Raw genomic sequence first — 26,040 nt, forward strand, 5'->3', positions numbered from 1 at the left:
GGATCAGGAGAAAGAGGAGTTTGTGACAGGAGTGAAGTTTATGGAAAAAGTGGACTCTTGCCTTTTGGCTAATCCATTTGTGGTTTAACAGTGGTTGAAAAAATAATTGGGTAATGTTGAATCGGTGATGGTAACCAGAAGTGGTCTAGTGATAATTGTTTGTGTTTCTGTTGTTCAGAGGGAAAATGCTCTCCGAATAAAACGAATGGGAGCAAGAAAAGTGAATTGTTTCACTCTCAAGAAAAGGTCCCCAATGAAAGGAGTGATTCCTGGGGTAGCAGTAAATATAAAAGTTGACCAGCTGAGGGGAAAGGTTTCCGGTGTATGTGATGCACGTCATTTGATGCGTCGCAGACAGGGTGGCAAGAGTGGGGAAACCGAGTCATTGTCTGTTCTTTAGAGTTTTGAAGATGAGTCTGCTCGACAAAGTGAAGTTAGTTATCCTGTGCGAGCGTATGTACCTAATACATTACGATGTTATAGGTGTCAAGCTTATGGGCATGTGGCAGCAGTGTGTAGGACGGAGGGTCCAAGGTGGGAAAAATGAGCCGAAGGGCATGAGACAAAGGAATGTGTAGCATTGGGGAAAGTAGTGGTATGTGTTAATTGTAGGGGTGCCCATGGGGCTGGGGATCAGAAATGTCCCGTGCGAGAGAGGCAGGTTGTGCTTTCCAGGGTTAGAGTAGTGCAGAAGGTGTCATATGCTGAGGCAGTGAAGAAAGTAGAGGAAGATTGATTTTAGGCCTAAAGTCCGTGGCGTAGGCCAAGTTCTCCTGCTGTTCCAATTTCACTATTTGCTATCAAAAACAAAAGTCAGAAAAGGAAAAAAGCATTTCACATAGGCCTACATTGATTTACAGGTGGAGGACAAGTAATATTCATGAGTATCGTCATTTATTTCCAAAGCATACTTTCTCAGTCTCCTCAACACAGACAGAACAGCTTATTTTGATCATTGCACCTCTTTTGCCATAAAATCTAATTGTGTAGGCTACATGCACAGTCCTGGAAATATATTGCACTTACAGCCCTTTCAACTTTCTTAACAATGTGCATGCAACCCCTCTCTTTATCTCATAGTCTTCTGTATCTCAAAAGGGATTAAGTATCCTTGCCTGGCTACTCAAACTCCTTGCTCCAGCCAAATGCTACGCCATGCCCACAGACATTAGTTTCTTCTCCGGATCTGAATCTGAGTACCTCCCTGGCGATTTCTAGAAAGCAAACCCATTCTAACCGTTCTGATTGGTCCCAGAAACCGATGGGTTGGGCCAGATCCAGAGCACACGTTGGTAAAGGGGCGAATAAAACGTTTGTCATTGGCTTTGATACTCTGATTGGTTAAAGATGATCAAATCGCTGATTACTTTGTTTTGTACAACACCCCTCATTTAGACGTCCCCACAAACGACTTCAACGATGGCAGTCTCAGACTGAAGTATGTAGTGAACATAGAGCAGCAGAAGTATTCAATTTGAGCCATCAGCCAATAACTACCCACCATAAAAGTAATTTATGAAAATCTTTGTAATATACACAAATAACACATTGCCCTGAATATATAGAAACATTTTGTTCAAAGACAATAACCTCTATTGCGAAACACTGCCATGGTGTATCATACCATGTCATTTTTTAATATATTTTTTTACCTTTTTACCCCTTTTTCGTGATATCCAATTGGTAGTTACAGTGTTGTCTCATTGCTTCAACTCCAGTACGGTCTCGGGAGAGGCGAAGGTCGAGAGCCAGGCGTCTTCCGAAACTGCTTGCTTAACCCAGAAGCCAGCCAATGTGGAGGAAACACCGTACAATTGGCAAACGAAGGCAGCGTGCAGGAGTCACTAGAGCATGATGGGACAAGGACATCCCGGCCGGCCAAACCCTCCCCTAACCCGGACGACGCTGGGCCAATTGTATGCTGTCTCTTGGGTCTCCCGGGTCGCGGCCGGCTGCAACAGAGCCTGGGATCGAACCCGGGTCTGTAGTGAAGCCTCGAAGCCTTAGACCGCTGCGCCAATAGGGAGGCCCCATACCATGTCTTTAAAGTCCCCAAGTTAAGTAGTTATAGATAAACTGCTTTCCTTCTCCGGGGCCACAGGACCTCAATCCACTGATGTTCTTAGATGGCTGATTTCCAATACATCCTGTAACAGTCCATCGACATTCATTGCCAGGGTTTGATTTACAAGGCTACCCTAGACACTCCCAGGCACCTCCAAAACCCTTCCAATAATTTACGTTGACACTCCTGTAAGTGTTAAAGGTATTCATGTCAGTCCAGTGCCTCTCTCTAAGGCACCCCCTCTAAAGCCATTCATCCCCTTGCCGTTCATCCCCAATAAGCAGGCTGAGGCCGGGAGTGACAACTCCAGTCTGAAACACTATGTTTCATCCACTGTCCAAATCCACAGGTCCACAGTAACTCCACCACATTGATACACAGTGACTAGGATTCCCCCAGCACAGTCAGGCAGTGGATGGTTTGTCATACTGCAGCCGTGGCTGTGGTAATTTTTAGAGCGTCCAGCAGGTTGCGCTGCCGGACCCTGAGGCTGGCTATGGTTTCCAAATGGGACTCAGGAGTCCATCCTCTGTGTCTGTCTGACAGCCTGGTCCCCTCCACCCAACCTGAGGAATGACAGATAGAGGGAGAGAGAAGCAGGGAGGGGAGAGGAAAGAGGAGGGACAGAAGGGAAAGAGTTTTAACAAAAAGCAACTAGAAAAGCAACACATTTTAAGCACTCAATAACACTGAGGTATGGAGATGTTGTGTCTTCCCACAACCAATCAGGAAGTGGGTGGTTCTGTCCTCATTACCGTCGCTGCTCTGCTGGTGGACGAGAATCACCTCAGCCTTCTCCAGGGACAGCTCATCTGGTTGGTGGGCAACGAAGGCTCGGATGCACTGCATCTGTGTGAAGTCTGTGAGTGGGAGAGAACGTCAGAGGTCAAATATAGCAGGGTCAAGATGTCCTCATTGTCTGACCATGCTATGCTGAATGGCAATATAGCAATTTTCAACCCACCTTGTGCTGTAGAGTAGTCAATAACAGGATGGGGCCTGGAGACAGCTGAGATCCATCGCAGTTTATCACCTCTGAAAGATCACAAGAAAACACACTTTTTACACACAATCACACACACCTGTGGATTACTCTACTCTTTGTAACACTGTCATTCTTTGTAACACACACACAGTCACACACACACAACCCTCTCTGTCTTACTGTGTGTTGGTGCAAAGTAGCAGGGCTTTCTTGTTAAGGTGGAGGCGGAAAAGGTTCTTCTCTAGAGAGTGCAGTTTGACCCGACAGTTCTCAGCTCGCAGTTCTGACACTGGAGCATGGTCTATCACCGTGAACCTGCCCCCTCTAGAACGAGGGAGGAGAAGAGGAGAGGAGTAGAGCGTTAATAAAGCCCAATGATGAGAACATTGAAAAACTTGTCAATAAAAAATAATATCAGTCTGGATTTCCTAATGCTTGGTTTGCTTTGGTTGTTGTGTGAGTGTGTTTGTCTGAAGGGACTCACTCTTTGTTCAGCGACAGCAGCAGGTAGTCATTGAAGAGGTGAAGGTAGACACTCCTCTCTGTCTCCTTCAGAGAGAAATCCATAATCTCAGTCACCGGTCCCTCTCTCACCAGCCTACGAGACTGACTGACCAGGGGGAGAGTCTACAACACACACACATAGGTTAAACTCAGTTAAAGTTTGCTGCTGTACTTGTATTGTAACTTGTAATTGTGATCAGTTCAACACATATGTTCAAGGGACAGCATGTAATGCAGGGATCATGGGAGAGGTAGTTTATTACACACCCTGCATTCAAAGTCCACTCTGGCACTGAGAGAGACCAGCGACTCAATGCTCTTCATCTGAGTAATACTGTCATTGCTCTCCTGGATCAACTGAAAGACAGAGGGAGAGAAGAGAGATGGTTAACAGTTATCTCTTGGCTACATCATGTAACAGTGCACCACCGGGAGGGAATGGGGGTGTAACATACTCTCTCCAGTAGCTTCATAGCTTTGATGGCCTGGACCTCCTCCTCTGTGCCTTGGGCTGTTCTCTTCACGATGTTCTGAGGCAAAAATACAGAGACAAATGGGGAGAATGAGAGAGATTGAGAAGGGGAGAGTGAGACCGAGACGAAGAGAGGATTATAAGGAATCGCATACTTAGATTGTGCACTTAAAACATACACACACACAGCCACATAAACAGACCTGCACAAGGAGTTTAATTCGTGTGATCCTCTGGAAGGGAAGGATGAGGAAGGAGCGAAGAGGAAGGCGCTGACACACTGGACTGCGTTCCAATTTCTCCACTACCCGCCTGAACCCATGGTTCTCATCCCTGCAAGGCAGACAGAAAGAGAGAGAAAGAAGGTGCTGTTTGTAAGTCAAGGTAAACACATATAAACGTGCAGTAATACAAAGAGTCTGTCCAATCAGTGAACCCTGGGGGAGGACTCACATGAGTCTCTGGTAAGTGGCATCCTGATATGATTGGTTGGTGAGGTAGGGCACGTAGACCTTCTTGAAGCGTTGACAGTGGCGAGCAATGATGTCACACACGGTGAAGTGCATCATATCAGATTCCACCCTCTCTTCCAGCTTCGACAGAAAACTACGAGAACAACAAATACAGAGAAAGACTATGAGGTAAACGTTGACAGAAAAAAAGATAAAGAGGGGCACAGAGACTCCCCGTGACAATCAGCCTGTGGGTTTGCTTGATTGAGGAACGAACAAATAAGTCCCAGTCCTCTCACCTGTGGCTGATGGCTCGGACATCAGCCAGCCTGGAGAACAGCCAGCTCCTGTCCTGAGTAGTCAACAGCTCCCCGAGCTGCTTAGACTTGACAAAGTGATCCACCACAATGTCCAGACTACGACAGTACGACGCTTCCGAAGTTACAACCTCAAACTGCACCTGACAGGAAGAAGAAAGGAAGAGGAGAGGGGGAGATTACAGGCACTGTTCCAACTACCCCAAGGACCCATAAATCCAGGCTCCAGAAAATCAACATTAGCTACTAGATCACTGGCAAATGTCATCATCGACATCGCTGGTTGAAGGGTCAACTGTTTGTTTTTGTTTACCTCCTGCAGGCGTCTCTGGTCGTCAGTCAGCTCCCCAAACTCAGCACTGTTCCTGACCTCAGGGATCTCCTGCCACAGGCTGGGGGACTGGGTGAGGGAGATGGAGAGGCGGGGAGAGGAAGGCCTGGCTGGGGGGGCCTGGGGCGGCTGTGGTATGGGTAGGAACTTGGCACTGGTGCCACTGGAGGTAGAGCCAGAGTGGGACAGAGAGTGGGGGTGGATGACTGGGGGGAGACGGGGTAAGGGTCTGCGGGCAGGAGGGAGCGAGGGGGCCAGGGAGGAGGGTACGGGGGACAGGGGGACAGGGAGCTCCTCGTAGATGGAGAGGGCGTCAGAGCAAGACTGACTGAGGATCTCCCTGTTCTGAGCTGTCTCACTGTACTCCTGGTAGAGCTGGGAATCTGAGAGGGGGTGAGGGAGAGGGAAGAGAGAGAACGGAGGAGAGGTGGAGGGAAGGCAAAGAGAGGTAATGAGAGAGTTGAGTAGAGAAAGAGAAAAGTTAGACAGGGACAGAATGGGTATAGATGAAGAGGACAAGTGAGAGAGAGGCAGAGAAAGAGAGCAAAGGAGAAAGTGGAAGACAGTAAGAGTACAGTGAGAAGAAAAACGGAGTTAGGGGGAGAAATATCAAGAGAGGGAAAAGTAGAGAGAGACAGAGAAGTGGGTTAGCCAGAGTGTATGGTTTGCATTTTACACTTCTTGGAATGCTATGCTGTAGCAGCAACAGTTGGTTTTAATTGGCGTTAAGAGATATGAATACCTGCACAAACCTGCCTGTGGCCCTGGAGTGCACGCACACACACACACACACACACACACACACACACACACACACACACACACACACACACACACACACACGACTTTCCCATTTCATAGAATTTCACCATGACTCATAGACCTGCAAACCTGCTGCCATTTTGGTATGTTTAAACGATTGGGTTGGAAAGTAGAACTGAAAATGGAAGAAACCTACAACATGTTTGAGCTGGAAAACAATCTAGGAAGATACAAAAAGGGATCAAGCACACACTGTATACATGAGTAAGCCATTCACAGGAAGAAGTCTGTCTTGGGACTCACAGTACACTGCTATACAGTCATATCTAGTCCCAGTTTCAATCTGTCTGTGGACATGTTTGTTTAACAGTACCTTTACTGGCAGATGATATCTGTCTGTGGAAGTATCTTGTTTGATTTTACTGACTTTTTCATTTCAAATTACAAGGAGCATAGTTAACCTAGAAATACATGTGCCTTCACAGATTCCATACCTACATAGCCATAAACACAGACTAGCTCTCTCTGCTCATTGAAGCATAAAAGGTGCTATTGAACTAACATTATTATCATATTATTACATATAAAATACATTTCAGAGAAGTGGATGTGTGAAAGTGGAGTGCCTCAGGGATGAAGGAGAGAAATGAGAGGCAGAGCAGTAGAGGTAGAGCAGTAGAGGTAGAGCAGTAGAAGTAGTGCAGTAGAGCAGTAGAGGTAGAGCAGTAGAGGCAGAGCATTAGAAGTAGAGCAGTAGAAGTAGTGCCATAGAGGTAGAGCAGTAGAGGTAGAGCAGTAGAGGCAGAGCAGTAGAAGTAGAGCAGTAGAGGTAGAGCAGTAGAGGTAGTGCAGTAGAGGTAGAGCAGTAGAGGTAGAGCAGTAGAGGCAGAGCAGTAGAGGTAGAGCAGTAGAGGTAGAGCAGTAGAGGTAGAGCAGTAGAAGTTGAGCAGTAGAAGTAGTGCAGTAGGGGTAGAGCAGTAGAGGTATAGCAATAGAGGTTGAGCAGTAGAAGTAGTGCAGTAGAGGTAGAGCAGTAGAGGTATAGCAGTAGAAGTTGAGCAGTAGAAGTAGTGCAGTAGGGGTAGAGCAGTAGAGGTATAGCAGTAGAGGTTGAGCAGTAGAAGTAGTGCAGTAGGGGTAGAGCAGTAGAGGTAGAGCAGTAGAAGTTGAGCAGTAGAAGTAGTGCAGTAGGGGTAGAGCAGTAGGGGTAGAGCAGTAGAGGTATAGCAGTAGAGGTTGAGCAGTAGAAGTAGTGCAGTAGGGGTAGAGCAGTAGGGGTAGAGCAGTAGAGGTATAGCAGTAGTGGTTGAGCAGTAGAAGTAGTGCAGTAGGGGTAGAGCAGTAGCGGTATAGCAGTAGAGGTTGAGCAGTAAAAGTAGTGCAGTAGGGGTAGAGCAGTAGAGGTAAAGCAGAGATACTCACTGTAAAATTTGGAGTTCCTCCTAGCCATTCTGATGGTATCCGTGACATTCCTGGACAGAGGGAGAGGCAGGAGTCAGGTCAGGGAATCGTCCACACTTCATCTACAGAAGTAGTGTGGTACATTTTATCTCTACTATTTTAACTCAGGCACTAACACAGCCTAGTGTTAGGGTTAAATTGCAGGCAACAGATCTAACTGTACTTATTGCATGCATGACATCAAAAGACTGACTCTATACATGGCAAGTGGCCATAAAATATGACAATGTAATAAAAACACACAGTCACTGTGGTAGCCCAGTGCACTAACATTACATATGCCCCCTCCCTCCCCACTGCTATCTTCTACTCACCTCAGGTCCACGTCTCCCCAGTTGAAGCACACCTCCTCCTCCTCATCATCTGGAAGCAGAACATATTGGTTCCAGTGTAGTCCAGAGAGATGGAGCAACATAACCCAATAATGTAATATACTGTGGCTGAGAACAGCTCAGCCCAATATGGCCTACAGAACAGAACAGTCAGAGCTGTTTTGGTTACAGAAACAAGGATTGGTTTGTTTGCAAAACTCCCCTGGCTGTGTTCCTCTCTAGGTGGTGTGCTCTAAACAGAACTACTGAACTGAAAACAGAGCTGGGATAGAATGGATAGAAGAGTAATGGAGAAGGAATGAGTTCTGGTTCCAGACAGTTTAACCCTGCCTATTTATTGTGAGATTCTGGGATTGCCACACTGTCCCCACCTCCACTGTCGTCCTCCCTTTCCCCCGCCTCCTTCCCCATTTCAGTGACTCAGCTGATGGCAGTTTCTTGTAAGTCTCCGCATAAAATCACTTCAATGAACTAATGATGAAATTCATACCTCAAGATAAGGAAATTTAAACAGCAAAACAGAATTCCACAGTTGTGGTAAGGTTGGGTTAGTTAGCATCAGAGGTTGGATCTCATTAAAAGTTTTGTGAGATCCCACATGAAAAAATACTACAGTTCACTATAGAATACTACAATACTTACTATAGAATGTTGTAACATACTGTAGAATACTATAGTAAATACTACAGTATTATCCAGAAGAAAAACACTGTAGTAAATACTACAGTAATGTCCACAAAAACACTACAGTCAGCAAAAACACTCCAGTAAATACTACAGTATATTACAATTTGCAAAAACACTACATTAATTTTGTACATACTACAGTTATTTTACTACAGTATTTATACTATAGTTAACTGTAAATAATACAGTATACTACAGTAAATACTACAGTATTCCAGTATTCTGCAAAAACACTACAGTGAATACTATAGTAAAGTCTGCACAAACCCTACAGAGAATACTTAAGCAAACAGGCCAGATGGGTAGTGGTATTGTCACGTCCTGACCCTTGTAAGAGGTCATTTTCTATAGTAGATGGGTCAGGGCATGACAGGGGATGGTTGCTTGGTTTTCTTGTTTTCTATTTCTAGGTTTTGTGTTCTAGGTTTTCTATTTCTATGTTGTTGTTTTTTTGGGTTGATCTCCAATTGGAGGCAGCTGGTCCTCGTTGCCTCTGATTGGAGATCATATTTAAGTAGGGGGTTTTGCCTTTTGGGTTTGTGGGTTGTTAATTTTGAGTAGTGTGTTTTCCTCACTTCGTCACGTTTTGTTGTTTTTTTGTATTTCTAGTATTTGGTGTATTGCAACGTTTCACTATAAATAAAAAAATGTGGAACTACAACCATGCTGCGCGTTGGTCCGATCATTCTGACAGTCGCGACAGAACAACCCACCACAAAAGGACCAAGCAGCATGGTAAGGAGTATCTGGATGAATGGACTTGGGAGGAAAGTTTGGATGGAAAAGGACCTTGGAGGCAGGCTGGGGAGTATCGACGCCCGAAGGAGGAAATTGAAGAAGCAAAGGGAGCGACGATACTACGAGGCGCTATATCCAACAATAGGCAAGGCGGAGAGGCACATTTTATTTGGGGGGGGGGGGGGGGGGCCATACGGGGAGTTTGGCAACATCAGGGGGGAGACCTGATCTAACTTCCCGTATCGGAGAGAGCCGTGGAGCAGACAGGAGCCAGTCAGGGAGTCAAGCGCGGAGCTCGACGCAAGATTACGAAGAGAGGTACTGGCAGAAAGAGCAATACGGAGCGGGCGTGCTGAGGAGCGAGTGGATGAAAGAGCAATGGGTTATGGTGTGATGCGCAATATATCTCCCATACGCATTCACAGCCCGGTGCGCTCGGTGCCAGCTCCTCACCGGTGTAGGGCAAGGATGATCATTCAGCCAGAAAGGAGTAGGCCTGCTCAGCATGCCCGGTCTCCAGTTTGCCTCCATAGCCCGGTACGTCCTGTTCCTGCTCCCTGCACTTATCCTGAGGTGCGTGTTACCAGTCTGGCGCCACCTAGGCCAGTTCCACGCATCAGACCTCCAGTGCGCATGCCCAGTTCAGAGTGTCCTGCTCCTGCTCCCTGCATTCGTCCTGAGGTGCGTGTTACCAGTCTGGCGCCACCTAAGCCCAGCCATGCCAGTACCACACATCAGGATTCCAGTTCACATTCCCAGTCCAGAGCTTCCGGCGACAGTTCCCCATCCAGAGCTTCCGGCGACAGTTGCCCGTCCAGAGCTTCCGGCGACAGTTGCCCGTCCAGAGCTTCCGGCGACAGTTGCCCGTCCAGAGCTTCCGGCAACAGTTCCCCGTCCGGAGCTTCCGGCACCAGTTCCCCGTCCGGAGCTCCCGGCGCCAGTTCCCCGTCCGGAGCTTCCGGCAACAGTTCCCAGTCCGGAGCTTCCAGCAACGTTTTTCAGTCCGGAACCTACTGAGACGGCCTACAGTCTGGAACCTACTGAGACGGTCTTCAGTCCGGAACCTACTGAGACGGCCTACAGTCCGGAACCTACTGAGACGGCCTACAGTCCGGAACCTACTGAGATGGCCTAAAGTCCGGAACCTACTGAGACGGCCTACAGTCCGGAACCTACTGAGACGGCCTACAGTCCGGAATCTACTGAGACGGCCTACAGTCCGGAACCTACTGAGACGGCCTACAGTCCGGAACCTACTGAGACGGCCTACAGTCCGGAACCTACTGAGACGGCCTACAGTCCGGAACCTACTGACATGGCCTACAGTCCGGAACCTACTGACACGGCCTACAGTCCGGAACCTACTGAGACGGCCCTCAGCCCGGATCCTACTGAGACGGACCTCAGCCCGGAGAATCCAGTGACGCTCCTCAGCTCGGAGCCTCCAGCGACGCTCCTCAGCCCGAAGCCTCCAGCGACACCTCCCAGTCCGGAGCCTCCAGCGATGCTCCCAAGTCCGGAGCCTCCAGCGGCGGTCTGCAACCCAGAGCCTTCAGCGGCGGCCAGCAGCCCAGAGCCTTCAGCGGCGGCCAGCAGCCCAGAGCCTTCAGCGGCGGCCAGCAGCCCAGAACCTTCAGCGGCGGCCAGCAGCCCAGAGCTTCTGGTAATGAACCTCCAGCGGCGGTCTGCAGCACAGAGCTTCTGGTAATGATCTACAGTCCGATTCTTCTAATAATGATCCACAGGTCGGTGTTACAGAAGGGGAGGGATCTGCGGGCAGAACGGGGGTTACGCCCGGAGCTGGAGCCACCTCCGTTGCTGGAGGATCGGAGGGATAGGAAGGTTCTGGGTTTAGCACCAGAGCCGCCATAGACTTTTGTCCCCCTCCCTACCCTCCCCTTGTGTTTTTGGTTGTTTTGTTGTTTTTTTGTGTGCAGTCGGGGTCTGCACCTTTGGGGGGGGGGGGGGGGGGGGTCACGTCCTGACCAGTCTAAGAGGTAATTTTCTATAGTAGATGGGTCAGGGCGTGACAGGGGGTGTTTGGTTGGTTTTCTTGTATTCTATTTCTATGTTTTGTGTTCTAGGTTTTCTATTTCTATGTTGTTGTTTTTTGGGGTTGATCTCCAATTGGAGGCAGCTGGTCCTCGTTGCCTCTGATTGGAGATCATATTTAAGTAGGGGGTTTTTCCTTTTCGGTTTGTGGGTTGTTAATTTTGAGTAGTGTGTGTTTCCTCTCTTCGTCACGGTTTGTTGTTTTTTTGTATTTCTAGTATTTGGTGTATTGCAACGTTTCACTATAAATAAAAAGATGTGGAACTACAACCATGCTGCACGTTGGTCCGATCATTCTGACAGTCGTAACAGGTATATGGCTAATATAGCATAGCTAAGGGTTGTTCTTATACACGACGTATCGAGGAGTGCCTGGATTTTTTGTATTTTTTTTTTTGTATTGACCCTATGGGCAAATCATATCCAGCCATCTCCTCTCTGGATGAACTGTAGCCCTGTATCTGTGGTGGTCTATTAGTCTTGTGTCACTTCCTGTTTCCGGTCACAACTTGCAGACTTGTTTACGTGCTGCTGTGCGTTTTGTTGCCGATCTTACTTTGCTACCTGACTACTTCACGGTTTTTACTTTTTCATTACCGTATATTTTTAGTTTTTCCCTCACTCAACTTTTTTCATTCAACTTTTTCACCCCGGAGGTTTTATCTGGACATGGTTCGTCAGGACTTCAAACAGCCGAAGCTAAGTAACATTAACATGATGCCTTCTAATTGCAGTCGTTGTACTTATAATATACAGGAGAACGATCGCCTTACGGCGAGGATAGCTGTGCTGCAACCCCAGCTTCAGACGCAATCGTTAGGCAAGGGTAATTTCAGTGTAGGAAAAGATGAAACAGCGTCTGTGCCACCAGTAAGAACAGATAGTAACGTTAGTATAAACCCCTTCGCACGGTCCTCGCAGCCGGACAACTATCTCATGGCTTCTGGAGGGAAACGCTGTAGGAATGCTCAACCGGTGTCGCTTCTTCAGCCGACAGAAACTTTCAACCGGTTCTCCCCATTAAGCGAGTCGGAGTCGGAGGCCGAAACTTCTCTGGTCTCTACTCCTCCCGTTACGGGGTCTGAGCCGCCAAAGCCTTCCACCATTAGCTCTGACAAATTGAAAACCCTAGTCATTGGCGACTCCATTACCCGCAGTATTAGACTAAAAACTAATCATCCAGCGATCATACACTGTTTACCAGGGGGCAGGGCTACCGACGTTAAGGCTAATCTAAAGACGGTGCTGGCTAAAGCTAAAACTGGCGAGTGTAGAGAGTATAGAGATATTGTTATCCACGTCGGCACCAACGATGTTAGGATGAAACAGTCAGAGGTCACCAAGCGCAACATAGCTTCAGCGTGTAAATCAGCTAGAAAGATGTGTCGGCATCGAGTAATTGTCTCTGGCCCCCTCCCAGTTAGGGGAGTGATGAGCTCTACAGCAGAGTCTCACAACTCAATCGCTGGTTGAAAACTGTTTTCTGCCCCTCCCAAAAGATAGAATTTGTAGATAATTGGCCCTCTTTCTGGGACTCACCCACAAACAGGACCAAGCCTGGCCTGTTGAGGAGTGACGGACTCCATCCTAGCTGGAGGGCTGCTCTCATCTTATCTACGAACATAGACAGGGCTCTAACTCCCCTAGCTCCACAATGAAATAGGGTGCAGGCCAGGCAGCAGGCTGTTAGCCAGCCTGCCAGCTTAGTGGAGTCTGCCACTAGCACAGTCAGTGTAGTCAGCTCAGCTATCCCCATTGAGACCGTGTCTGTGCCTCGATCTAGGTTGGGCAAAGTTAAAGATGGCGGTGTTCGCTTTAGCAATCTCACTAGTATAAAGACCTCCTCCATTCCTGCCATTATTGAAAGAGATTGTGATACCTCACATCTCAAAATAGGACTACTTAATGTTAGATCCCTCACTTCAAAGGCAGTTATAGTCAATGAACTAATCACTGATCATAATCTTGATGTGATTGGCCTGACTGAAACATGGCTTAAGCCTGATGAATTTACTGTGTTAAATGAGGCCTCACCCCCTGGTTACACTAGTGACCATATCCCCCGCGCATCCCGCAAAGGCGGAGGTGTTGCTAACATTTATGATAGCAAATTTAAATTTACCCCAAAAAAAACAACAACGACGTTTTCGTCTTTTGAGCTTCTAGTCATGAAATCTATGCAGCCTACTCAATCACTTTTTATAGCTACTGTTTACAGGCCTCCTGGGCCATATGCAGCGTTCCTCACTGAGTTCCCTGAATTCCTATCAGACCTTGTAGTCATCGCAGATAATATTCTAATTTTTGGTGACTTTAATATTCACATGGAAAAGTCCACAGACCCACACCAAAAGGCTTTTGGAGCCATCATCGACTCAGTGGGTTTTGTCCAACATGTCTCTGGACCTACTCACTGCCACAGTCATACTCTGGACCTAGTTTTGTCCCATGGAATAAATGTTGTGGATCTTAATGTTTTTCCTCATAATCCTGGACTATCGGACCACCATTGTATTATGTTCGCAATCGCAACAAATAATCTGCTCAGACCCCAACCAAGAAGCATTAAAAGTCGTGCTATAAATTCTCAGAAAACCCAAAGATTCCTTGATGCCCTTCCAGACTCCCTCTGCCTACCCAAAGATGTCAGAGGACAAAAATCAGTTAACCACCTAACCGAGGAACTCAATTCAACCTTGCGCAATACCCTAGATGCAGTTTCACACCTAAAAACTAAAAACATTTGTCATAAGAAACTAGCTCCCTGGTATACAGAAATTACACGAGCTCTGAGGCAAGCTTCCAGAAAATTGGAACGGAAATGACGCCACACCAAACTGGAAGTCTTCCGACTAGCTTGGAAAGACAGTACCGTGCAGTATCGAAGAGCCCTCACTGCTGCTCGATCATCCTATTTTTCCAACTTAATTGAGGAAAATAAGAACAATCCGAAATTTATTTTTGAAACTGTCGCAAAGTTAACTAAAAAGCAGCATTCCCCAGGAGAGGATGGCTCTCACTTCAGCAGTGATGAATTCATTAACTTCTTTGAGGAAAAGATCATGATCATTAGAAAGCAAATTACGGACTCCTCTTTAAATCTGCGTATTCCTCCAAAGCTCCGTTGTCCTGAGTCTGCACAACCCTTGCCAGGACCTAGGATCAAGGGAGACACTAAAGTGTTTTAGTACTATATCTCTTGACACAATGATGAAAATAATCATGGCCTCTAAACCTTCAAGCTGCATACTGGACCCTATTCCAACTAAACTACTGAAAGAGCTGCTTTCTGTGCTTGGCCCTCCTATGTTGAACATAATAAACGGCTCTCTATCCACCGGATGTGTACCAAACTCACTAAAAGTGGCAGTAATAAAGCCTCTCTTGAAAAAGCCAAATCTTGACCAAGAAATTATAAAAAACTATCGGCCTATATCGAATCTTCCATTCCTCTCAAAAATTTTTGAAAAAGCTGTTGCGCAGCACCTCACTGCCTTCCTGAAGACAAACAATGTATAGGAAACGCTTCACTCTGGTTTTAGACCCCATCATAGCACTGAGACTGCACTTGTGAAGGTGGTAAATGACCTTTTAATGACGTCAGACCGAGGTTCTGTGTCTGTCCTCGTGCTCCTAGATCTTAGTGCTGCTTTTGATACCATCGATCACCACATTGTTTTGGAGAGATTGGAAACCCAAATTGGTCTACATGGACAAGTTCTGGCCTGGTTTAGGTCTTATCTGTCGGAAAGATATCAGTTAGTCTCTGTGAATGGTTTGTCCTCTGACAAATCAACTGTAAATTTCGGTGTTCCTCAAGGTTCCGTTTTAGGCCACGCACTATATATTTTACCTCTTGGGGATGTCATTCGAAAACATAATGTTAAATTTCACTGCTATGCGGATGACACACAGCTGTACATTTCAATGAAACATGGTGAAGCCCCAAAATTGCCCTCGCTAGAAGCCTGTGTCTCAGACATAAGGAAGTGGATGGTGGTTAACTTTCTACTCTTAAACTCGGACAAAACAGAGATGCTTGTTCTAGGTCCCAAGAAACAAAGAGATCTTCTGTTGAATCTGACAATTAATCTGGATGGTTGTACAGTCGTCTCAAATAAAACTGTGAAGGACCTCGGCGTTACTCTGGACCCTGATCTCTCTTTTGAATAACATATCAAGACTGTTTCAAGGACAGCTTTTTTCCATCTACGTAACATTGCAAAAATCAGAAACTTTCTGTCCAAAAATGACGCAGAGAAATTAATCCATGCCTTTGTTACTTCTAGGTTGGACTACTGCAATGCTCTACTTTCCGGCTACCCGGATAAAGCACTAAATAAACTTCAGTTAGTGCTAAATACGGCTGCTAGAATCCTGACTAGAACCAAAAAATTTGATCTTAATACTCCAGTGCTAGCCTCCCTACACTGGCTTCCTGTTAAGGCAAGGGCTGATTTCAAGGTTTTACTGCTAACCTACAAAGCATTACATGGGCTTGCTCCTACCTATCTTTCCGATTTGGTCCTGCCGTACATACCTACACGTACGCTACGGTCACAAGACGCGGGCCTCCTAATTGTTCCCAGAATTTCTAAGCAAACAGCTGGAGGCAGGGCTTTCTCCTATAGAGCTCCATTTTTATGGAATAGTCTGCCTACCCATGTGAGAGACACAGACTCAGTCTCAACCTTTAAGTCTTTACTGAAGACATATCTCTTCAGTAGGTCCTATGATTACGTGTAGTCTGGCCCAGGGGTGTGAAGGTGAACGGAAAGGCTGGAGCAACGAACCACCCTTGCTGTCTCTGCCTGGCTGGTTTCCCCTCTTTCCACTGGGATTCTCTGCCTCTACCCCTATTACGGGGGCTGAGTCACTGGCTTACTGGTGTTCTTCCATGCCGTCCCTGGGAGGGGTGCGTCACTTGAGTGGGTTGAGTCACTGACGTGGTCTTCCTGTCTGGGTTGGCGCCCCCCCTTGGGCTGTGCCGTGGCGGAGATCTTTGTGGGCTATACTCGGCTTTGTCCCGGGATGGTATGTTGGTGGTTGGAGATATCCCTCCAGTGGTGTGGAGGCTGTGCTTTGGCAAAGTGGGTGGGGTTATATCCTACCTGTTTGGCCCTGTCCGGGGGTTTCATCGGATGGGGCCACAGTGTCTCCTGACCCCTCCTGTCTCAGCCTCCAGTATTTATGCCGCAGTAGTTTATGTGTCGGGGGGCTAGGGTCAGTCTGTCACATCTGGAGTATTTCTCTTGTCTTTTCCGGTGTCCTGTGTGAATTTAAATATGCTCTCTCTAATTCTCTCTTTCTCTTTCTTTCTCTCGGAGGACCTGAGCCCTAGGACCATGCCTCAGGACTACCTGGCTTGATGACTCCTTGCTGTCCCCAGTTCACCTGGCCATGCTGCTGCTCCAGTTCCAACTGTTCTGCCTGCAGCTATGGAACCCTGACCTGTTCGCCGGACGTGCTACCTGTCCCAGACCTGTTGTCCCAGACCTGCGGGAACCCTGACCTATTCACCGGACGTGCTACCTGTCCCAGACCTGCTGTTTTCAACTCTCTAGAGACAGCAGGAGCGGTAGAGATACTATCAAAGATCGGCTATGAAAAAGCCAACTGACACTTACTCTTGTGTTACTGACTTGTTGCAACTTCGACAACTACTATGATTATTATTATTTGACAATGCTGGTCATTTATGAACATTTGAACATCTAGGCCATGTGCTGTTATAATCTCCACCCGGCACAGCCAGAAGAGGACTGGCCACCCCTCATAGCCTGGTTCCTCTCTAGGTTTCTTCCTAGGTTTTGGCCTTTCTAGGGAGTTTTTCCTAGCCACCGTGCTTCTACACCTGCATTGCTTGCTGTTTGGGGTTTTAGGCTGGGTTTCTGTACAGCACTTTGTGATATCAGCTGATGTAAGAAGGGCTATATAAATACATTTGATTTGATTTGATTTGATACAGCCCTTAGCTAAGGTATATTGGCCATATACCACAAACCCTGAGGTACCTTATTGCTATTATAAACTGGTTACCAATGTAATTAGAACAGTAAAAAGTAATTTTGTCATACCAGTGTGAGACAGTCTGGTACCACGTCTTTCAGACAATCAGCATTCAGGGCTCGAACCACCTGGTTTATAATATAGTATTTATACCATAGTATACTATAGAATTTTTTCAAGTGGGTATCAATAACTAAGAATTAACGTTTGTTTATATAACTGTCTTCAAATTAAAAAGTTTGAACTCTTCTGTCTGGCGTTCTTAAAGCTTTGGTTAGGTTGACAAAATGAGATGATTTGAGATGATCATGAAATTAGTTGAGCAATAAGATCATAATTAGGATATTCTAATGTTAATCTGTGTTAGGTGTTGAGCTGCTTTTCTCTTGATTTATTCCTCCTCTTTCTGTCTTTCTCACCTGACGCCTGGAATATTCTTGTTCTGCGATCCCTCGCATCTCCTCTTCCTTCTTCTTCTTCCTCGTTTCTTCTTTCTGTTGTCTTGCGGAACCCCCGCCTCCTATACCGAACATCGGTGCCAGAATCTTGGAAACTACAAGTGCTCTTCACCCCCCCTCCTCCCGTTTTTTTACTCTCTTCCTTGCCCTCCCTCATCCTCTCCTCTTCCCCTCCTACCCTCTTCTCCTCCTCCCTTTCCACTTTCCTCTCCTCAGTTGCCTCTCCCACTTTCCCCCTGTCGTCGGTCCAATCTTCTATCCTCCTTTCCTGCTTCCCCTCTACCACACTATTCTCTTCCCCCTCTCCCACAGTCCTCTCTTTCTCCCCTTCTTCCACCGTCTTTTCCTCTATGGGGATGATAGGTTGTTCTGAATCAGGGTTGTATATAAGGCTTGGGCAGCTGGTTGGTTTGTACAGGGTGTTGCTCACAGAGAGAAACAGATCTTCCTCTTTCTGGGCATTCGCTTCTTTCTCTGCATCCAGTATATGAACCTTGTCCACAACTTCGACCCCTTTCTCCATCTCACCCTCATCCTCTGTCACCATCTCTACCTGGATATGTATATGACTGTCTGTTTGTTTGTCCGCACACACATTGTTATCCTCCACCTCCTCTCCCTGTCTGTCTGTAGGTGTGTCACCATGAGTATTGTGTAGGGTCAGGGCAGCATGCATGTCTATGGGTTTGCCATCACCAAGCATAGCTGTGAGAGCCTCAGCATGCATGTCTGTTAGTTTCTCCCCTGTACCTCTCTCATCCTCCACCTTCCCTGGCTCTGCCTCCCGTTCAGCCAGCCTCGCCTCCACCGACTTCCTCCCATGCTTCGTCCTCTTCTGAACCGTGGCGTAGACGGTTGAGGCTCCTCCCCGCTCTGGCGTCTCATCCTTTTCTTCCTCTAGCTCCTCTTCTACCCTCTCGGTCCCTCTCGCAGTCTGGCTGACCTTTTGACTTCCCTGTGACTCTGGCTGGGGGTTGCCGAGGGCGTGTTCCTCCGAGCTGCCAAGGATCTCGCTCAATACGTTCTTGGCCCACTTCATTTGTGAGGCCTGGGAGTGGCGCTTGGCCTCCGCTTCTGTGCTCCAGGCTCCACTTATACGGATTTGGATGGCCACAGCTTCCTCTGGGCTCATCACTCCAGGGTTATTCTGGTCAGTGGTGGCTTGGTCAACTACAGGGACCCCATGGTGGTGGTACTCTCCACTGGGATGTGAAGATGGACCTATCTCTGGTTCTGTCCTCCTCCTGTCTGTTGGGTCCCTCTCTCTTATTTCTGTGTACTCTTTATGTCTTTCTCTCCACTCTTTGAGGAGTTTTTCGGTCTCAGAGTTTCTCCTTCGCTCTCTCTCAGCGTATGGGTTCTCCTCCATGACCTTCAGTCGTTCTCCACTGTCTCGTTCTAGGGTGGTGTGACTGACATCCACTATGGAGCTCTCTTCTGTGTCTGTTCTCTCCTCCTTTGGCACATGGATCTCATCTCTCACTATTTTTCTCTCATCCTCTGCCCCTTGGTCTCCATCTCTGGAAGGGTGTGTTATGTCACCACTGTCCCTATCACCATATCCAGGATTTTGATTTGTCTCCTCTGATTCCAAGTCACCCAAGACTGCTGTCTGATTGGGTTTTGACCTGGGCAATGTTTGTCCAATCACACAGAACACATAGGTGGGTTGCTTCTTCCCCTTTCCGTCATTCACCTCTCCCTTCACTGCATCATCATTTTGCTCTGTCCGCTCTTCTGTTCTTTCTCTCTCTCTTTCATGTCTTCTCCCCTGAAAGCCAACAGGTTGCCTTGTAACATGATTAGCAACCCCAACTTCCACGAATTCCTTGCAGTCCTCAAACTCCTCTTCTCCACCGCTGGACACAGTGATAAAGCCATCCTCAGAGGAAGGGATTCTATCTCTCCCTCCTTCCCACTCTCTCTCACTTCCTCCATCGCTCTCGAACCGTGCATATCTATCACTTCCTCCTTCTTCCTCTCTGTCACCCTCTGTGTTATCTGTCACATTCTCGCTCTCCGTCTCCCTGTCCCTTTGCCAGCGTTCCTCTCTCTCTCCATCGCTGTAAGTCTGGTGTTCCTCTCCTCTGCTATAACTCCTCCAGGCTTCTGTCTCATCATCTTCATCTACATTTAACCCTCTCTCCGAATACCTCTCCCTCCCTCCCTCCGTCTCAGTTTCTCTCTCTTCGTCTATGGACTTTCTTTGTTCCACCGACCTATCCTCTTGTCCTTCTCCCTCTGTCTTCCTCTCTTTTTCTCTGCCTGTCCTTTGTTCCACGGATCTGTCCTCTTCTTCACTTGTATCTCTTTCTCGCTCTATAACCTCATCCTCTAAAGAGGAGTCTTTGTTATATCTGACCCTCTGTGGTAATAACCACATCCTCCGTTGCTCAGCGCGCTTTGGTATCGTCTCCTCCTCTCCTTCTTCTCTCCCCCTCACTCTATCTGGTCTCTCTTTTTCACTAAACTCTCTCTGCCCCCTATCCACATCCTTCTCTCCCTCTGACTTCTTCTCTTCATTACTTTCTCTTCCTCTTCTCCATTTTCTTTCCCTCTCTATGTCACTGCTCCATTCTCCGCTGCTCTGGACTCGTGGTGGCACCCTTGGGGCTGTCTCACTCAGCGATCGACTAGCTCCGTCTGCTTCTCCCTCCCTTTTGGGATCTGTCTCTCTGTCCCTCTTCTCCCTGCGCCTCCTCTCTTCATCCTCCCCCTTGGAATATCTCTCCCTCTCTCTGAATCTTTCTCCATCCATCCGCTTCACTCTCTCTCCAGTTACATTGGACTGTGTTCCCTCCCTCACTTTCTCCGGGTCCCTCCTTTCCCTTAGTCCGTCCTCTCGTCTGCCCCCTTCTCTCACCTCATTCCTCTCTCTCTTCACTTCCCTCACTTTTCTCCTGTCCCTCTCTCTGTATCTTTCCATGTCGCTCTTTCCATCCCTGTCCCCTTCCCTCACTCTCTGTCTATAAGCATCTCTCCTTCCATCCCTCTCTCTGTATATCTCCCCCCCTCTCCATTTCTGTCTCTCCTTCTCTTTCTCCCTCACTCTATCCCATGCTGCGTTCCCCTCATTGTCCCCCTCACTTTTACTATGAGGATGTTTCAGTTCTCTTCTGTTGTCATCCCTCACTCTCTCTTTCCACTTCCCTCCATCACTGTCTCCCTCACTCCTGGTGTCCCTCTGTCCCTCTGTATTTCCTTCCCTCCTTCCATCCCTGCCCTCTCTATCCGAATAGTTCTGTGAATCTCCCTCTCTTCTTCTAACCTCCCTTTCTCCCTGCCGGAGTTTTGACCTCTCTCTCTCTCCATCCATATACCTCTCTCTTTTGCTCCATAGGTCATTGCCCTTTGAATCCCTCTCTCTTCTCCTCTCTCTGAAATCTGGCTCCGCTTCCCTCGCTCTCTCCCTCCGTCTCACTGTCTTATCCTCCATGGGCTTCCCTCCATTTCTCTCTCCGTCCTCCTGTGCCCTGATTCTCTCCTTCTCCCTCTCCCTCTCTCTGTACCTTTGGAAGTCCCTCTCTGCATCTCGATACCGCTGTATCTTTGCTGCTGTCTCTCGTTCTCTCTCCCAGTCATCCATCTCTGTTCCCTTCTGTCTCTCAAATTGTCTCGTTCCTTCTTTCCCCACATCTTCCTCCACAAATGCACTCATTCTTCTGTCTCTCTCTTTGCTATTTTTTATCATTCTAGGAAATGTGTCTCCTTTCTTTCTCTCCTTTTCTCTGTCTCTGTCGTTCCTAATCTCCAGATTTGAAGTAGGTCTTCCATTGGTACGTCTCTCTCCCGCTCTCCCCCTTTCTCTCTCTCTCCATTCCCTTTCCTCCTCCCTCCCTCTGGATATGGGGGAACACTCCTTCTCTCTGTTCCTCTCTCTTGGTCTGGGTTCCATCTCTTTTCTTCTATTTCTTGTTTTGTCCTTCAATCTCTCCATTTCTCTTTCTCTCCTCCATTCCTCCTCTCGGATCCTCTCCCTCTCTCTGTCTGTCCGGGCCACAGTTCCAGGTCTGGGACTTGTTTCGCGGCAGATCTGGCTGATTGGCTGAGGGTTCCGGTAGGAAGCGCTTTGATTGGATGGATCAAATGTGTCAAAGGGAGTCAGACTGGGGCGTTTCGTTCCCATGGTAACATACTTTTTTTAGAACCTGAAAGATGGTAATATTCTCTCATTAATGTATAATTCATCATAATCTGGACATTCTGCAAGGATACTGCTACAACCAATAGAATCACTTGAAGTAGCAACACTTTCAATCACTAAATGGAGATAAAGGAATGTTGGAAGGTGGAAGGTTAACAACAACATTAGGCCTATTGTGGCCCTCAAACACTGAAGCTGAATAGTGGCCTAGTGTCTTTACCAGCCCTGACCAATGCTTCACTATTAATTTATTCAAATTGGAAGTAAAAAAAAAAGTAAATTACAAAAAGGGGAAAATACTGTAACTATAATACAACACAAGTCCAATGTGTTATAACTGTGGGTGTTATGATGATAAGAATCACAGGCAACAATGTGTTTATGCGACCAATTTGAGACCACAGCATCACAACCTTTAGTCAGACAACAGTTAATAGCCAACCCACAATAGCCAACCCTGTATTTTAATACACTTTAACTCAATGGATTCTACTGCTAACTGCTTGAGGTGGATTTTCCCTTTAAATGATCTTTTCCCTTTAAGCTTGGAGCACCAAGTATCTATACAACAACACAGCCAACAGCAAAGTGTTGTAGAAAATTACAGAAACAGCCCAGCAGATTATGTGACACCTGGGAACACTGATTTATTGAACGCAGCACAGCACACGTCTGCATAGCACAGTCCACATAACATCGCTCAGCACACCAACTAACCCTAAAACAGGACTCCCTTACACACAATGAAAACACATCTAACACATAAACCACTAGACAAATTAGCCATGAATCAATGTTAGAACTGTAGAATGACTGGTAGATCAGTAGAGAAACACAGTAAAGAGATCTGAGGGACTCACCTGAGTTTAGTACGCTAGGGAGCTCTAGTCTCCCTTCTCTCTGCAGCTCAAGGATTGCACAACACAAGCAATCCTCCTTCCTCTCCAGATCTTGCTGTTTCACCCCTCCTCCCTCCTTCCCTGCTCAAATTCCCAAACAAGTCTGAACAGATTTACACTTATCTTCCCCCTCTTTTTCTCTCTGTCTTGTCTTCACAGCCACTGTTAATGAACAGAGGAATCTGGACAAAGCAAACGAAAGGCCACGGACTGTATCCCACAAATCAATCTGTTCTCCTTCCTCCCACACTGACGTGATCAGTTACTGTTGACCCCGAGATAAAGCTCGCTGACTCTCGCTGACTCTCTCTCACTAAATACAGGAAGTACACCTCCTGGGTGTCTCTCCCTTGTCTGTGATTGGTTGATGCAGGATTGCCGGGTGTGTCTGCATAGCACACTTAAGGCAGGTAAGGGTTGTAGATTCTAGAATCAAGGAAGGGGGAGGGGAGGCAAAGAGGAGTGAGAACACACTCACACAGTGATTCAGCAAACAAACCACCAACACAGCCTACAGCAGGCTTATAGAAACTTCCCTAACATTCCCTGGAGAAGTAGTAAATTGGGAAAGAACTCCAAGTTCCACAGAAAAGGAAAGCTAGTTCTTCAGATCGCAGTAACAGGATTGGGCAATGACAGAAAAGGAAGAGTGACTTATATTCATGTCAGCTGTACTGTCAGCGCTGCTAGGGCCAGGAGTTTACCCAGACCACGTGACCTAATTAAGAAACCTTGGTGCCCGAGTCATTACAAATACCAATGATTTAAGTATGTAAACAGAGTATTTTTATTAACCATGTGTCACGTCCTGACCAGCAGATGGAGCGGTTGTTTTAGTTTTGGGGTCAGGACGTGGCAGTTTTGTGTATGGGGAATGTTTGTATTGTTGATTGGGACTTCCAATTGAAGGCAGGTGTGTTGAGTTGCCTTTGATTGGAAGTCCTATATAGGTGTGTGTGTTTTTCTTTGGGGTTGTGGGTGGTTGTTTTGCACTGCGTTTTTAAGCCTGCAAACTGTTGCTGCTGTCGTGTTTATTGTTGCCTGTGGATGCTTTACTCCTTTTGTTGGGTAATTAAAGATGAGTATTCACATACCTGCTGCGCCTTGGTTCATTTCTGAAGACAGCCGTTACACCATGAGGAATTACTGGAATCTATAAGATCACGAAATAATGTACATTCATAAGATAACGTGTCAGATGTATTGTAATGCTCCTTTCTGCTGCTATTTTCTGGGCTTGGGTTCGATGAGGGTGGGGTGTCAGAGTGGAGGGAAGCTACACCCCCTCAGGATGGGACACAGCAATCAATGGCAATTGAATGAGGAAAATCGTTTTTGGGCGAAAGAAACTAATCATCAAGTCTGTTGAAAAATATTTGTGGAGAAGCAACTATATTTTCACATCTGTCTGTTCCACCTCTAGATAATCCTATTCTACCCTCATCCCAAGATCAAACATACCTGGAGTGCAAGCACTCTGTTTAAACCAATAAATGAAGTGGTGGGCTACCTCTAATCCTTTCATGTAAATGCATGAAGGAGGATGCTAATTAGGTTACAGTGACAATCAGACAGAGAACAGGTTTGGGTTATATCACCATCACACAGTGATCAGTGAAGAAACATTGTTGATTCTGGAGCATACTTTTGTCTATTCCATTGTGAGCTTGATGTAGTTATTTCACTGTCAGCTGAGTTTCCTCTGAAGAGTGGAAAGAATGGTCATCATCTTGAATTTAGTGACACATTCAGCCATGGTAGACATCCATGTGACTTCCCCCTACATCAAACATCTCTCCTGTTTTAAACTGTGTGTATGCTATCAGACCTCTGATCTGTGTGATGATGAACATGACTGGTCCATTCAGGCCTTAAACATATTATTTATAAATAAAGACAGACAGTCTTATTGTATTTTAGATCCTATGTCAACTATATCATCCTGAACCTATATCATATTTTAAGATTCTGCTACTCTGTTTATCTATGCATAGTCACTTTAACTCTACCTACATGTAAATATTACCTCGACTAACCGGTGCCCCCCACATTGACTCTGTGCAGGTACCCCCTGTATATAGCCTCGCTATTGTTATTTTACTGTTACTCTTTAATTATTTGCTACTTTTATTTTTTACTTAACACTTATGATTCTTAAAACTGCATTGTTGGTTAAGGGCTTGTAAGTAAGCATTTCACTGTAAGATCTACAGTTGCATTCGGCGCATTTGACAAATACAATGTGATTTGATTTGAAGCTGTGCATTGCTGAAGCCATAAATGTCACGTCCTGACCAGTAAAAGGGGTTGTTTGTTATTGTAGTTCGGTCAGGGCGTGGCAGGGGGTGTTTGTTTAGTGTGTTTCGGGGTTTTTGGTTTATGTTCTATGTTTTCTGTTTCTATGTGGTTTTCTAGTTTTTCTATGTCTATGTTAGTTTTGTCAATGACCTCCAATCAGAGGCAGCTGTTTGTTGTTATCTCTGATTGGAGGCCATATTTAAATGTGTTTGTTTTCACTTGTGTTTGTGGGTGGTTGATTCCTGTTTAGTCTATGCACCTTACGGGACTGTTTCGTCGTTTGTTTTGTGTAAGTGTTTTGGTTTCCTTCAATAAAAGAAGATGTTCACTATACCCGCTGCAGTTTGGTCCACTACCTATAACGACGCTTGTGACAGAACCACCCACCAACTAAGGACCAAGCAGCGGAGGAGGGAGCAGCAGGAGAGCTACTTTGAGTCGTGGACATGGGAGGAAATAATGGATGGAAAGGGACCCTGGAGGCAGGCAGGGTAGTACCGGCGCCCGAAGGAGGAGTTGGAGGCAGCAAAGGCTGAGCGACAGAGGTATGAGGCACTATATCCTCCATTTCAGGAGGTGAGGAGGCAGCCCCAAAAAATGTCTTGGGGGGCGGCACACGGGGAGTTGGATTAAGTCAGGCAATAGGCCTGAACCAACTCCTCGTGCTTATTATGGGGAGCGTTTGACGTTGAGAGCACCGTGCTATGCGGAAGTGCGCACGGTCTCGCCCATCCGCACGCACAGTCCGGTACGGTTGATACCAGCCCCGCGCAAGTGCTGTGCTAGAGTGGGCATCCAGCCAGGGAGAAGTGCGCCGGCACAGCACATCTGGCCACCAGTGCGTCTCCTAGGCTCAGGCTACCCTGCGCCTGCTCTACGCACGGCAGCCATCATGCCTCAGCACAGCCCAGTTCGCCCTGTGCCAGCACTCCGCCCGTGCAGGGCTACAGTGACAATCCAGCCAGGACGGGTTGTGCAGGCTGTGCGCTCCAGACCTCCAGTACGTATTCAAGACCCAGTGTATCCTGTTCCTGCTCCTCGCACTAGCCCTATGGTGCGTGTTACTGTTCTGGC

General features: G+C 47.0%; 1 protein-coding gene across 3 annotated transcripts; it reads right to left on the minus strand.

Annotated features, from left to right (window-relative positions):
- Nucleotides 1-877: 877 nt before the first annotated feature.
- LOC106576827 (rho guanine nucleotide exchange factor 5) lies at nt 878-22,990 on the minus strand. Of its 3 annotated transcripts, none has more exons than XM_045700065.2 (15): nt 22,630-22,990; nt 18,376-21,773; nt 7,664-7,712; nt 7,311-7,360; nt 5,109-5,509; nt 4,778-4,938; nt 4,480-4,632; nt 4,230-4,359; nt 4,010-4,084; nt 3,822-3,911; nt 3,535-3,677; nt 3,231-3,374; nt 3,030-3,100; nt 2,821-2,925; nt 878-2,631 (listed from the first exon to the last, which is right to left on the minus strand). In XM_045700065.2, the coding sequence occupies exons 2-15, from the start codon at nt 21,749-21,751 to the stop codon at nt 2,489-2,491; spliced, it is 5,091 nt and encodes a 1,696-aa protein (XP_045556021.2). In that variant the 5' UTR covers nt 21,752-21,773; nt 22,630-22,990; the 3' UTR covers nt 878-2,488. The 3 variants fall into 3 exon arrangements, with proteins under 3 accessions (XP_045556021.2, XP_045556010.2, XP_014009746.2); XM_045700054.2 differs by having other exon boundaries at nt 17,587-21,773; XM_014154271.3 differs by lacking the exon at nt 18,376-21,773.
- Between the last annotated feature and the right edge of the window lie 3,050 nt (nt 22,991-26,040).

This window comes from Salmo salar, chromosome 02 (genome assembly GCF_965601325.2).
Source record: "Salmo salar chromosome 02, fSalSal1, whole genome shotgun sequence".
In the NCBI taxonomy this organism is placed as follows: Eukaryota; Metazoa; Chordata; class Actinopteri; order Salmoniformes; family Salmonidae; genus Salmo; species Salmo salar.

Bases quoted from the DNA above. Each gene is read 5' to 3' on its own strand.
- LOC106576827 (XM_045700054.2), bottom strand. From the start codon at position 21,751: ATGGGAACGAAACGCCCCAGTCTGACTCCCTTTGACACATTTGATCCA. The intron at 7,361-7,663 runs GTGAGTAGAAGA...CCCTCTGTCCAG, and splicing joins TGGGGAGACGTGGACCTGAG to GAATGTCACGGATACCATCA. The intron at 2,926-3,029 runs GTGGGTTGAAAA...TCCCACTCACAG, and splicing joins TGACTACTCTACAGCACAAG to ACTTCACACAGATGCAGTGC.